General features: G+C 51.3%; 1 protein-coding gene across 2 annotated transcripts in view; it reads right to left on the bottom strand.

The window, feature by feature from the left end:
- Positions 1 to 749: 749 nt before the first annotated feature.
- Positions 750 to 14,066, bottom strand: part of ANXA6 (annexin A6) — a 45,835-nt gene continuing 32,518 nt past the window's right edge. The window contains exons 20-26 of one of the 2 annotated variants that reach the window (XM_040630392.1): positions 13,618 to 13,671; positions 8,486 to 8,503; positions 7,611 to 7,704; positions 6,352 to 6,447; positions 4,641 to 4,699; positions 3,169 to 3,278; positions 750 to 1,533 (exon numbers count right to left, since the gene is read on the bottom strand). In XM_040630392.1, the coding sequence (XP_040486326.1) occupies positions 1,461 to 1,533; positions 3,169 to 3,278; positions 4,641 to 4,699; positions 6,352 to 6,447; positions 7,611 to 7,704; positions 8,486 to 8,503; positions 13,618 to 13,671 (504 nt within the window). In that variant the 3' untranslated portion in view covers positions 750 to 1,460. Of the gene's footprint in view, positions 1,534 to 3,168; positions 3,279 to 4,640; positions 4,700 to 6,351; positions 6,448 to 7,610; positions 7,705 to 8,485; positions 8,504 to 11,612; positions 12,378 to 13,617; positions 13,672 to 14,066 lie in introns of those variants that run through there. The other variant, XM_040630391.1, reaches the window with a different exon arrangement.

The raw sequence follows: 14,066 nt of genomic DNA, 5'->3' as shown, positions 1-14,066 counted from the left end.
GGTAACAGTTGCATCAAGTCAGGTAAATCCCCCCAAAAAGCTCCCAGTGGACCCTCTTGGTGTTTGGGCTCACGGCCTGGTAGAGGGAAGGAAGTGGAGGACAGAACAAGGTAACCGTCCTGCTTTCAGCCTCATTATGGCAGGGATGAAGACGAGGCCCTTTAAAACTGTGGAGTCCAACCCCTCACTGTACAAATGCCCAGCGCGGGCAGTGGCTGGTCCAAACCCCGGGTTCCCTGCACAGCCACTACCGTAGACACGCTCTGAGCTGCCAAAATAGGTCAGGCCAGTCAGGACAGGGAGCAGAGCCCTCCAGCCAGCCAAACCCTCATGCCATGGGCGCGGGCCAGCTTCACACCCACGTCTCAGAGCAGAAACGCCACTCAAGGCAGGGAGACACAGAAGCTGCAGTTGGGCCTGCTGCTTATCAGTGATCTTCACAAAGTAGAAACTTTCCAGAGGCCTCCCCACATCACGATCACATCTGGTGCCTTTGAAGGGCTCAAAAGAGGAAGTTTGGGTTTGGTTGTACTGGATGAAGAACGCACAGAGAAACTTCCAGGCAGCAGAGGGAGGAGAGGGGAGCCGAGACCTGGAGGGGGCTGGGCCAGCCTACCCAGGCTGGATGTTAGCTCACACTCTCACTCGGGATTCCCAGGCAAGAACATGAGGCGAGGACTTCACTCCTGGGTAGGTGAATGCCTCAGGCTGCAGGTCTAAGTCAAAAACACAGATCCCCACTAGAAATGTGTGTGTGTGTGTCTGTAGGTCTGTTTTTATTTAAAGAGGGAAGTGGAAAGGGAATATTTGTGGGCACATCCTACAATGTCAATGTTAGAAGAGAAAGTCAACATCCTTTTGTCCAACTCTCTCATTCTGTAGATAAGAAAGTAGAGATTCAAGGAGGGAGCTAGAAAGCACATGCATGGCGGATGCAAATTTGAACCCAGGTATCCAGGTTCCTGGTTCTGTCTCTTGCACAAAAACCCGGATGGGGGCGGGTGGTGAAACTGTGGGAGGCCCGGCAATTGGTGGGAAGACATTGACCGCCCCTCCCCTCAGCTGGCACTGGCCACCACGCCCCACAATTCAAAGCACACACTCCACTCATTCACAGACAGAGGCTCAGTATGTTTTCGGATTTGACAAAGCCCAAACCAGGGCAGTGGCTATAGCAAGGGACGGAAGCTGGGAAGGGCTGAGAAGGAAGATGGGGAGTGGAGATGGACGGGATTAGTGGCCGCGGGTCTTCAGCTGCTCACATGGGAGCAGGAGTGACCGTGCTGGACCTTCAGTGGCCTGTGGGAGTGGGAGCCTTCCCTAAACCCCAGTTGAAGACAAGAGCCCACCCCTGAGCCCCTCCCCCCACCCCTGTCCCTTCTTTAGTCTCTGGAGCCGGAGCAATCAGGCTTGGTCATGGCGGCTGGTGCTGACCATTTCTTGGCAAAAAGCCAGTCGCCCTAGTCCTCGCCTCCACAGATAGCCAGCAAGGCCTTCAGGAAGTCTCCAGAGGTGTCACCCTGGCAGGAGCAGAGGGAGAGCAGTGAGTGAAAGCAATCCTGATGGCCTCAATGCCCCTTCCTCCCAGCTGCTGTCAGCCCAATGTATCCCCACACATCGATGTGACTGTGTCCCTTCTGTGGCTCCCCACTACCCTCAGGCAAATGTCCAAGCTCTCAGCTTGGCTTCGAGGCCTTTTGTGGTCTGGCTTCATGTCCCCCCTCCCTCCTGGGAGCATCTTGGTTCATCTTCCTACTTTAATACCTACCACGCCCCTGACCAGCATGCCCTCTGCACCACCCCCAAATCCTGCCTGCCCTCCGATGCCCCCTTCTCTGCTCCCTGCCCTCGAGTCTTGCCTTCCTCCTCCCACAGCCATTCACACATGTGTGAACGAGACCCCTCATTCGAACAAACACTACGGAGCACTTACTGGGCACCGGGCCCTTGCAGGAATTCACGGGAACATCATTGTGTTTATGACACATCATGATGTCCGGCCTACAGCAGAGCAACGGGAGGCCAGACTCTCCTTCTTTTTATAGTGGCTCCTGTCATTTTTATGATATATGCTGTTTTTCTTCTCTTTTGTAATTTTTGATTTCAAAAATCATTATTATAAACAAGGTGAGTCAAAGGAAAGATTATACAATAAAAATCTCCCATCCCTGACTCCTTTTTCCCCAAATCGAGAGGCACGGTGACTGTTTTCTTGCCTGGGTTTCCAGCAACAGTCTGTGCGTGTGCTAGCAAGTATTTTTTCTACACACGCGGACACACAGCATTCCCCCTCTTCTGGGCCACACTTTTCTGACTTAGAGAAGATCCCAAATCAGCAGATAGAGCCTCCTCGTGCTTTTTCACGGATGTGTTGTGTCCTATCCTATGGAAGTCCCACGCTTTCTTTAACCAGCTCTGTAGGGAAGGCTTGTAGGCTTTTGCTCCCGTAGACAGTGCCGGCATAAATAGTCACATCTTCAAGCACACGTGTAACTATGTCTGTAGGATCGATTCCCATATGCGGAACCACCAAGTTCAAAGTGTATGCGTTTAAAATTTTGAAAACTGCCAAGCTACCCTTCAGAGATGTGCTACCGGCGTAGCACGAGTCTGCGAGAAGCCACTGTGAGATTTCCCACGGGCTGTCAAGCAAGCACAGTATCAAACTTTAAGATCTTGGCCAACCTCAAAGACTTTTGAAAAGGGGCTCTGTAAGTGAAAGAAGTCAGACCCAAAAGATCACATATCACATGATTCTGTTTCTATGAAATACCCAGAAAAGGCAAATCTATAGAGATAGAAAGTCAGCTGATGGGTGCCTACAGCAGGGGTGGAAATAAGTAAGCAGGTACAAGGGATCTGAGCGGGGTGACGGAAATGTTTTCAAAACTGCACTGTGGCCATGGTGCATGACTCCTGAAATTTACTAAAAAATATTCAACGCACCTTAAAACGGGTGCACTTCATGGGATATACATTATGCTTCAATAAAGTTGTCTTTAAAAAGCCCCCCAAAGGGCTATTTCATTTAGAAGTCCTTCATTATAAACCTTGGAGCCATGTGGAATTTATTTTTGCATATACAATGAAGTAGGTCTTTCATTTATCAACATGCTGGCTGTTGTCAGAGAGAGCTCATGGAGAAAAAGACTGGGAGGATAAAGGACTTGTAATCCCATGGCGTATTTCTCAACGAACTCCCGCCGGATGTTGAGCAGGTCGATCTCACTCCGGGAGACCATGATCCTGGTGAGGGTCTTCTCATCCGTGCCAGCACCCTGGTGGGGCCAGGGGAGAGGGAGACACAGGGCAGGAGGGGAAATAGGGTCAGGTCAGGCAAGAACTTATGGGTGTCCATCTGCTTCTCTTCCTTTTCCCTCCCAAACCAGGGTGCGATATTCTGCCTCTGTCTTCCACAAATAGTCCTGACCCAGATTCCCCTGTGCCTAGGACTGGACGGACAGGCAAAACAATCTGTAAGAGTTGAATGGTGTGCCCCCAAAATTCATGTCCTCCTGGAACGTTACAACGTGACCTAATTTGGAAATAGGGTCTTTGCCTATGTAATGAGTTGAGGGCACACTGGATTAGGGTGGGCCCCAAGCCAACAACTGGTGTCCTTATAAGAAGAGGACACACGGGTAACCACACAGAGAAGGCCATGTGGAAATAAAGGCAGAGCCTGAGGGACGCGTCCACAAGCCGGGAAACACCAGGACTCCCGGCAGCCACCAGGAGCAGCTGGGGGAGATGCGTGGGAGAGTTTTCCCCTCAGAGCCTCCAGAAGGAACCTAACACCTTCATTTTTGATGTCTGGCCTCTTGAACCATGAGAAAATAAAACTTCCATCATCACTCCATCTGTGGTACTTTGTTAAAGAAGCCCTGGGAAACTAATAGGGGGCCCAAGGAGCAGGCACAGGATATGGGATATGTGGGCAGCCAGGGCCCACTTCTGCCCCGAGGGAGCTCAGGAACACCAGCTTAGGAGTCAAAGCTGGCAATGGTGAGTGCTCAATAGAGGGCCGTCATGTTTGGGGACCGCAGGCGGAGACGGGTCTCTGGCTCGCTCCCCCACACAGCCTGCCCAGGCTCTGTCAGCAGCTGAGACTCTACTCGCTGGGCCGAGAAGGTGGCCAGAGTGGCCTGGGGTTCCAGGAAGCCAGGGCTAGTCCCAGCGTCCAGCCTTGGTTACCTTTGTGAGCATTTGTCACAGGAGACACGGTGTCACCTGCTCGATGGTGAGCTCCAAGAGGGCAGAGACTTGAGTCCTACTCAGCCCCGTGTCCCCAGAGCAAGTCTCTCAACCTTGGCCTTTGGGGCCACATCATTCTTTGTTGAGGGATCTGTCCCCTGTGCATTGTAGGACATTTAACAGCACCCCTGCTCTTGTCCCACCAGATGTCAGCAGCAACACCCCCCAAGCAGTGGCGACCAAAACGCATCTGAACATTGCCAAATGTTCCCCAGGGGACAAAATCACTGTCCGAGAGCCAGATACAGGGCAGATGCTAATAACCATCAAGGGGGTGGAAACAGTGGTCACCAGTCCTGATTGGGGGGGGGGGACTGCACACATCTGTGTTTGTGGGTGAGCAGAAGGGCCTGAAGGGAAAGGAGCAAACAAACACGTTTGTTTACCTTCATAGATTTGTACAGTTTGTCGGCAAAGAAGAGAGGCTTGTTCTTGACACTCTGAACTGGTAGGAAGAGAGAGATGAGGAAACTTGATCAGAGGCGGTGTGCCCACGCTATGGGCTGGGCTGTCTTCTCCCACCCCCTCTCCCTTCAGCCTGGGCCTGCAGGTGATGGCCAACCCCAGGGTCATACTCAGGGCCCAACACCTTCACTCCCCCTTCCCGATGCCACCTCGTCTGGCTTGTCCCTCGACTTGGCTCTCATTGGGTTGCAACTCCCTTCCTGCTGAAGGGCTTGCAGCTAACCAAGGTCAGTCGAGAACTCGAAGGGAAGAAACCCTTCATTAACCCAAGGCCCAGAGCCTCAAACTTCTAAGGGCCTCCAGAATGACTGGGGAACACGTTTAAAACTTGGATTTTAGGCGCCACCCTATAGACTCAGGTCCAAGAAATACTTTATACAGCAGTTTGCAAAGTGTGGTTCCTGGATGGCTCTAGCAGCAGTATCTAGGACCTTGGTAGAAATGCAAATTCTCATGGCTCACCCCAGATGTGCTCACACTGCAACTCTGAAGGGAGGTGACCAACCTGTCCCACTCTGCCGCGGACATTCCTGGTTTTAGTACAAACCAGAACGGTCTGTCTCCCTGCTCTGGTACAGCCTCATGCTGGAGAGCGACTAATGATTTAGAGAAAGATTATGCCAAGAATGACTGTCTGTTGGGGCGCCTGAGTGGCTCAGTTGTTAAGCGTCTGCCTTTGGCCTAGGGCGCGATCCCAGGGTTCTGGGATCGAGCCCTGCATTGGGCTCCCTGCTCCGCTGGAAGCCCGCTTCTTCCTCTCTCCCACTCCCCCTGCTTGTGTTCCCTCTCTCACTGTGTCTCTCTCTGTCAAATAAATAAATAAAATTTAAAAAAAAAAAAAAAAGAATGACTGTCTGTTGGTATGATTTAAGGCACTGTGCCCATCCCTGGGGCTGTGCCGCCCCAGAGTCTGCACACTCCAGCTGCATCGGCAGCCCCTGCTCCCCACGCACGCCCACCCCAGATAAAGTCTGCAGCCATACCAGTCCCAGCCCCTTCTCAAGGCCTCGGGGGCTCTAGCCCTGCCGCTGCTGAATTTCAAGGCTCCAGGGCCCACACAGGGGTGTCTCAGGCAGCTTAAGGAGCAGGAATCAGATACCAGCACCAGAAAGCCAGCATGACTCTGGATATAAAAGTGTCTGTGTGAGGAGGGCAGGGGGCAAGAGGCCGGAGTTGCGCGCCCCAAGGACACAGTCACTCGGGGTATGTGTCATGTACCGGCTCAGGAATCCATGGGAAAGGCTGCATCGTACATCAACCTTCCTGCCTCCTCATGTATAGTGTGTGTGTGTGTGTGTGTGTGTGTGTGTGTGTGTGTGCGCGCGCGCGCATCCTAGTCCAGCAGAACACCGGGCCCCTCCCCTCGCTGCCATTGCCCTCCCCGTGACCTGTGACCTCCCCCAGGAGAGCTGTTCCGTCATCCCGCCCTGCAGCCTGGAACAAGCTTTTATGCTAACCCCTCCCCCCCAAGAACATGCTGGCAGGACCCCCCAGTGCTGGGGTTTATTCTCCAGTACTAGAAGCTCAGGAAGCTGCCAAGGCCACACTTGTCCAGGGAATCTGGCCACGTTCCCAGTGCCCCTAGCCCTTTCCCGGGACATCCATCCCCTTCCCTTGGTCCCCATCAGTTACCGATGGCCACAAACACGTCCCTGACATCCCCGGACATCTCCTTCTTGATGGTGTGCTCCACGTCATAGTTGGTCATCTTAACAAACTCCTGGAAGACTGGTCCCAAGAGAAGCCCCACAGGTGGGCGTGGTGAGCTTCAATTCAGAGGGGGGGGGGGATCACCCTTTCCCTGTCCACCCAGCTCCCCTCCCAGGCCGTGCCCCAGAAAGGGGAAAGGGATAGCAGGTTTGGCCGCAGCTCAGGCCTAAGGGCAGGATCGTAGTAGGAGGGAAATTCTGACCTCAAGGCTGCCTTGCTCAGAGCCAAATCTGTGTCAAGTCACACGCTGCCCCGGAGCCTTAGACGAGTTCTAGGAACCCGGGCTCAGATAGCGAAAGGAGCTTGGGTCCTAGTAAAGGCTCTGCCCTAAGCTCAAGCTCGGGAGAACCCCTCGGGAGAACCCCTCCTCCCTTCTGGGCCTCCCCTTCCTTCTGTGTCAAGTTGGGATAGAGATTAATGTAAGTAATCGTAAGAAGGACACCGGCGAAGTTACCATGTGCCAGGCATTATGCTAAGTCCTTTCCATGCATTATATTTTTTGTATCTTTACAACAATCATGTGAGGTAGAACTCAAATCCCAATTGACAGATAAGGGAATTAAGGCACAGATATTCACTAACTTGCCCAAGGTCACACAGCTGATAAGTGGGAGATTCAAATCAAAGCAATCTGGCTCCCAAGTCCATTCTTCCAGCCACTATGCTAGAGCACCTTCAGTATTTTACTGGAAAGTGCCAGGCAAATCCATGTCAAAATATAAATGTCCTAGTGACCAGGGCACTTCACCAGCACCTATTATCAGCTGTGCCCTGTGCATGTGGCCGCCTGTAGGTGGTCCTGGCACCATTAGCATGCCTCACTGCCTTGTTCCTGGCAGACATCCCCAAAGGGTCCTGACACTGAACCTCTGAGTCCTCAGTGCAGCACTGGAGGGAGCCACCACCAATCTGCTGGAGTGGCTTTGGAGGTGACGGCCACCTGCCATCCCATATCCCAGGCATCCCACCTGCTTCTCTAAGGAGGTGAAGAGAGTTGGCCCAAAGCTGAGTGTTAGCAGTAGAGCCAGGAACAGACTCCCCACCAGCCACAATACTCCATGGCTGGGGTAAGGAATGGGTGGCTGGACACCCAGCCCTTTTTGTCATAGAGAGCTGAGCAGCTCCCATCAGATTTGGGGACCTTTCGGCTACGTCGGGAAGGGGAGGGATTGAGACCTCACCTCTCCGGAGGTGTGGATAGCTACGTGTGCACAGGATCATCATGAAACGGGTCTCCAGGGAAGTTTTGTCTCCACTGGGTGTGTCTGCTATTTCCTGCGGATCCCAGGTGGGGGTGGGGGCAAGGATTTGGGAGGGAAGACACCAGAAAGCCTTGGTTATTATTCACTTTCATGTCTTTGCCTGGGCCAAGGGAGGTCAGAAGCTGGGCCAGCCCACCTAAGAAGGCTGACACTGGCCCCTTCCTCAGCCTCCGCGTCCCCTCCTCCAGTTCCCAGGAACCCTCTGGACGGACACAGGAGGGCCTAGCGTGGGGCACTTCTAATCTGGCCTCAGGACCTCGAGACTGGCGCCCAAGGGAAGGCCAACAGGCACTAGGCATGGGGACTCGGAGTTCTTCTGTTCTCAAGCCCTTCTGAAAGGCCCCCGGGGGAAGCAGGTCTGCTGGTGTGCAAGGAAAATGGCCTAGCCAAGTGCTTCCCCAAGTGTGGCAAACAGGCAAATACACTGTAACACGCCGCACATATATGTTTCCACAAGGATCTTCCAGCCAGCTACTAGCTCTGTTTATATCAACATTAAATTTCCCTTTAAAAGAATTCATTTCAGATTAAAAAGGGTCCATTTAAAGAAAAATACTCACAGCTGGTGGGATGTAGCACAAATCATGTGGGAGGTAAGTGGTTGGAATTTGGGAAACACTTGCCTGGCTCATTTTTTACCGTGGGCTCCTAAGAGGCCGTGAAAGGGAGAGAGAGAACCTACGGGCAAGCCCCCCGACGACTGCCTGCCTGGCCACTCAGCCCGCCCAGAGGCACAGCCGCTCAGCCCTCACTCGAGAAGCCACGAAAATCACCGTGAAGAACAGGACACTCACCAAGATCTCAGCAGCCACCTGAGAGCAGGGAGGAGAGAGAGGAGGGAGAGAGGGAAGGCTTGCGTCAGAGGAGCCGGAGGAGGCTGGGAGAGGTGGCTCTGGGGCCCTGGGGGCTGGGGCAGGGGTCTGGCTGGGTGGGGGGTGGGGAAGGGAGGAGGGAAAACACCTTTCTATGATCTTTGGGCTAGAGCCCCAGATGAGGACAGGCCTGGGAATTAATTTTCAAGTGTTCGCCTGAGGGACCAGGGAGGACACAGAACAGGGCACTCTGCCTGTCACTCCCAGCCACCTAGGGTGACTCCAGCCCTCAGCCTGCTTGCCTCCACAGAGCTGCCCAGAAGTGAGAACAAGAGAAGGGCTGAATCCCTCACACCCTCTCCCTTTATCGCAAGGGGTCTGAGACAGGGAAGCTGAGGCTGGGTGGGGGGGGGGACTTGTGGGGGGCACATAGCCAAAATCAGGTGGGAAAACGCCAGCTGTGCAGGCATTTTACAAGGGTGACTTGACGGCTGCACTACGCTGAGTCGTGAGGACGCTGTTCCGTTAAGTAGCTGTGTCCTGCAGTGCCTGGGAACAAAATCAGCCGGCCCGTGTGCCCCAGACTGGGTTTTGCCCTTACCTGTCTCCCTGAAACTCTGCCGACCACTTGATTCTATTCCAACAGCCTTATGCTTTAGAAAGCTCTTTGCGTTACATACCTGGGCAAAGTCTCTCAAAATTTTAAATGCATGTGATGTTCGATCAATTACATTACTAGGAATGTGCCTTTACTGATACATTGGCCAAAGCCTTTCAAGATATGATGCAAGGGGGTTCACTGCAGCATTCTTCGTAATAGAGAAAAACTGGAAACTACTAATAGATGATTTGTTAAACAGACTACGGTTATCCAACAATGGAAATCCACGCAGCTGTTAAAAAGAATGAGACTACAGTGCTGATAAGGAGAGTTTCCCCTTAAATTAAGCAAAAAAAGTAAAGTATAGCATATTGTTTATAACAGCGCTCCTTTTACCTAGATAAGAAAAGATAAATGCACACTCTTACATATTTGCTGGGAAGCCATGCTAGAGGCATGGTCAAGATGCCACGGAAGTGGTCACCTTTGAGGAGAAGAACTGGGAAAGTTTTGCATTTGATTTTTCCTGAAATTTTATGTTTATATTTTCTCAACATGCAAATATGTTCTTTTGATGTTTTATTTTAATGTCAAATAGGAGTTAACAGGGTTACTGGGATCATGGGATACTTCGGGTTTTCATTCATCCCTTTCTGTCCTAAAAAACCAGTTGAAACTTGAGGACATTATGGTAAGTGAAATAAGCCAGTTTTAAATGGGTAGGACTGCAATTACACACGGTCCCTAGCGTAGTCAGATTTAGAGAGACAGAGGCCGAACTGGTTGGTGGCTGCCAGGGGCTGGGGGAGGGGCAGTTACCGTTTAATGAGTACACAGTTTCAGTTTTACAAGATAAAAAGAGTTCTGGAGATGGATGGTGGTGATGGTTGCACAATGATGTGGATGTCCTTGACGTCACTGAACTGTACACTAAAAATGGTTGAGATGGCAAATTTTACTGTGTGTCATGCTTTATTATGTGTTAGGTGCATTTTACCACAATTTTTAAAAAGCGATGCTAAAAAATACCTGTTCTTTCCTTTTTTTTTTTTTAAGAGAGGGAGAGATTTTAAAAATCAAACAAAAGGGGCACTTGGGTGGCTGCATCGGTTAAGTGTCTCTGACTCTTGATTTCGGCTCAGGTCACCATCTCAGGGTCCTGAGATTGAGCCCTGCAAGGGCTCCACACTGGGCGTGGAGCCAGCTTGAGATTCAATCTCTCCCTGTGCCCCGCCCCCTTTTTTCTCTCTTGGTCTGAAAAAAAATCAAACAGAAAAGAATCTAATGTGCCATTCTTCATGTACTTGGGTCAGAGAACCCTAGACATAATTGTTCTGTCAGAGCATCTTTAAGACAGTAACATGTGTGATATGATACATGCAGTAGGCTACTAAAACAATTTTCCAAATACTCAGCACAAAGGCTTCTGCTTATTAGCCTAGCTACTTCGCTCAAAAATTACTCCGGGAAGTTCCTCCAAAAGCTAACCTCAGAGTTATCCTATGACCCGGCAGTTGCACTCCTATCTACCCAAGAGACATGAGAAAATACGTACACACGAAACATGTACACGCATGTTTATAGCAAGCAGCATTATTCTTGAGAAGTCACCCAAAAGTCAAGTAGCTGATGAATGGATAACAAAAGGTGATATAAACATACAATGAAATATTATGGCGGCGGAAAGGAAAGAAGGACCGATACAGGCTAAATATGAATGTTGGGAATACTAAGTGAAAGAAACCAGTCACAAAGGGCCACGTACTACAGGCCACCATTTATATGAAATAGGTGAACCTACAGAGACAGAAAGTAGATTAGTGGTTACCCAGGGCTGGAGAGCAGGGAGGAAATGAGGAACGTGTACAGGGTTTCCTTGGGGGTGATGAGACGTTCTGAAATTGATTGTGGCGATGGCCGCACGCGCCTGTCACGGTGCTACAAGGCACTAGAGTGTGTGTTTTCCATGGGCTGGTAACAGGTGTCTGGATTCTATTTCAACAAAACTATTATATTAAAAAATAACGGCCTGGGGATCAAATCATCCCAAACTGGCCACAGGTCTCCACTTCCCTCTGGATTAGACTGCCTATGTTATTTGTTGCTCAAACTGGAGCACGGAGGGCGGAAGGGAAGCGGTCAGCGATCCCTGTGGGATGGTAGCCGAACACCGCACACCCGTACGCACTGTGGTTGCAGACCTGGACCTCCCAGAGCTCGGGGGTGTGCTGGACGCCCAGGGTAGAGAGTGGGAAGGAGGAAGCGTGACACAGACGGTGCCAAGTCCTGCGGTGCATTATCCTCCCGGGAGGAACCCGGCTCTGCAGGTCAAACGCCTCCCATTTCTGTGTACATTCTCCTCTGGCGTTCCCATTTCACCTCGAGAAACCCATCTAAGGAAAACACTCCTGCGTATGATGGAAGAGTTGGTGACCAGGAAGAGGGCTGCTGAAATAAAGCTTGGTAGCAGCTTCTTAAGTGGAATAGGACATGGGCATTAAGTGACGTTGGTTTTTAAAAATAGTATGAACGGTATTCATGGAATATTATTTTCTAATTATTCTACATTGTTCTAAATCAGGGATGCACTTTTATATATACACATAAAAAGACAACTAGAGTGATGTATTCCAAAATATTAACAATGGCTGTCACTGGTAGGTTATGGATTGAATGATTGATTGATTTAGGCTTGTCTCTATTTTCTAGATTTTCTACAAAAGAATATGTCTTACTTTCAAAACCGAATATTCTGGCTCTAGGAAAATGAGTCCATACTAAGATTAATCAGAGTCCAGCATCTGTGAATCTGGACAGGCAGCTGAGTTGGGCAGGGCTCCCTTGTTTCCGCCGCCCAGGTTCTCTCTCACCCCTTCTCGCCTACAAGTGTTTGCCCGTGCAGCCCACCACTGCCCCCTGCTGGCAATGACCAGAAGCACAGCCTCATAGGTAGGCCCAGGGTGGAAGCATTCCCTGGGGATGAATTTCAGGGTAGAGGATGGATTTGGGGTGAGCTCTAGGGAGGAAGCCAGGTTCAAAGACCCTCAAGGGTGCAATGAGACTACTGCAAATATTAATAGTAGTACTTAATACATATACGTTGAGTAAGTGAATGAAACGTGGCCTCAACAGGTCACCCTCGAGGGTGGCTTCCCAGGCTAGCCCTCATGAACACACCCACTGGCAGCTGGAAAACCGTAGTTCAATGCAGCCCTGCAGCTTCGGACAGCTGCATTCCAAACCGGGGGCTGCACACTGGAAAGCAGCAGCCACCTGGTCTGGACGCTGCAGGGAAACTGCTGTACTGGGTCCTGGAGGACATCAAATAGTATTAACACAGGCTTTGGAGTCAGGCGGGCCTGGGTTCAAATCACACCACAGCCACTTAGAAACTATACCCTTGGATAGGAGTTTCATTTTCCTCCAGTAAAAAAGGGGGAATAATAAAGTATAAAACAGTCTTAGCATCATGCTTAGTACTTAGTACGCATTTTATAGTAGGTAACTGTTGGGTTTCTAGCTCAGGATTCTTCCAGCTCAGATGCTGCTGTAACACTCCACACTTTCCTACCAGTGGAGCAGGGCACAGAGCTGGTGCCTCCACTCCCAACCCAACGGGGCTCTTTTCAACCCAGCAACTGTAAAGGGAGGGGGCCAGATCCGCATTTGGCGGTGTCTGTGCCCAACACCTGGACCTGGGCCAGGCCACAGGGTGCGGGGAGCAAGGCACAGGGGAGTGGGGACAGTGCAAATGGCCTGAGGAGGGACTGCCCAACCACAAGGACCCTTAGGGGATTTGGGGTTGTTGAGCCTCCATGAGAAACCATCTCCAGACCTCAAGCTTCCCAGCCTAAGGAGCATATCAGGAACAGAGCAGCCAAGGGACCCAAGAGAACCCCCGACTCCCTTATTCATTTAATAACAAGTATTTACTGAGTTCTGACCATGTGACCACTTGGGATATACATCAGTGAGCAAAACAAAGATCCCAGCCCTTGATGAACTCACTTTCTAGGCTCTCTCAGAACACTTCCTTCAATCTAGGTCCCATTTTATAGATAATAAACTGAGACCTTTAGCACCCAGGCCCCCTTTCCAGCAAGCTCCCAGACCTGCTCCCTCTGGCTCAATTCTACCTAGGCCACTGATTTGCTGTGTGACTTTCAGAAGTTATTCCCCCTCTCTGGGCCTCCATTTTCCCACTGTAACATAGGAGTTTGACCTGGCTGATCTGTAAGTCCCTTCCAGCTCTGAAGGTCTGGGGGCTCTCAGCCTACTCTTCACACAGGAAATGCCAGTAAGACCAGCACCACACTCATGAGAATCTTCCTGAAAGTTGTGAAAATACTCAAAGTTTCGCTTCTAAGGACAGAGAGGCGCAAGGGGTCCACGAATCTAAGGAGTCACCAATTAGATCAGCCATGTCCCTGCCAGGAGCCTTCCCCACTCCTGGACAGCCAGGGCCTGGCATGGACAGACACCAGCTGGAGCCACGTGAGGGGGCGGTTCTCACCTGAGCATCTTCCCGGGCCTGGTCCCGGTCTTCTCCTGCCTCCTCGCGGTTCCCCTGCAGCAAGACCAGCGAGAAAGGTCAGTCCCCAAACATCTACCCTCTTTGTCCCTCAGCAGCCACAGGACCTTGGCTCAGCCACTCTGCCTCTCTGAACCCTCTTCCTGAGCTATAACATGGGGACGATGATCCTGCCCTCACAGGGGAGGCCATGGTGAATATTACATTTGAAGGCACTCAGCCCAAGGTGACTCAGACACAGGGAGCTTCAATACTGTGTTCAGGGCCTAGCGTCTGGGCTGCAGGAATACAAGCGATGGTGAAGGAAATTTGCGGGTAACATGTGGGTCGCCCACATGTCCTGTCAGCAGGGGGCCCAAAAAGCCCAGGCTGAGGGCCATCAAGGAGGGCTGCCTGGAGAAGGTGGCACCAAGCCAGCTTCGAAAAGTAAA

The sequence above is a fragment of the Ursus maritimus genome, unplaced genomic scaffold (genome assembly GCF_017311325.1).
Source record: "Ursus maritimus isolate PB19 unplaced genomic scaffold, ASM1731132v1 scaffold_15, whole genome shotgun sequence".
Classification (NCBI taxonomy): Eukaryota; Metazoa; Chordata; class Mammalia; order Carnivora; family Ursidae; genus Ursus; species Ursus maritimus.
The sequence above is the reverse complement of the archived record's forward strand: the minus strand, read 5'-3'. Positions and strand labels throughout refer to the sequence as shown.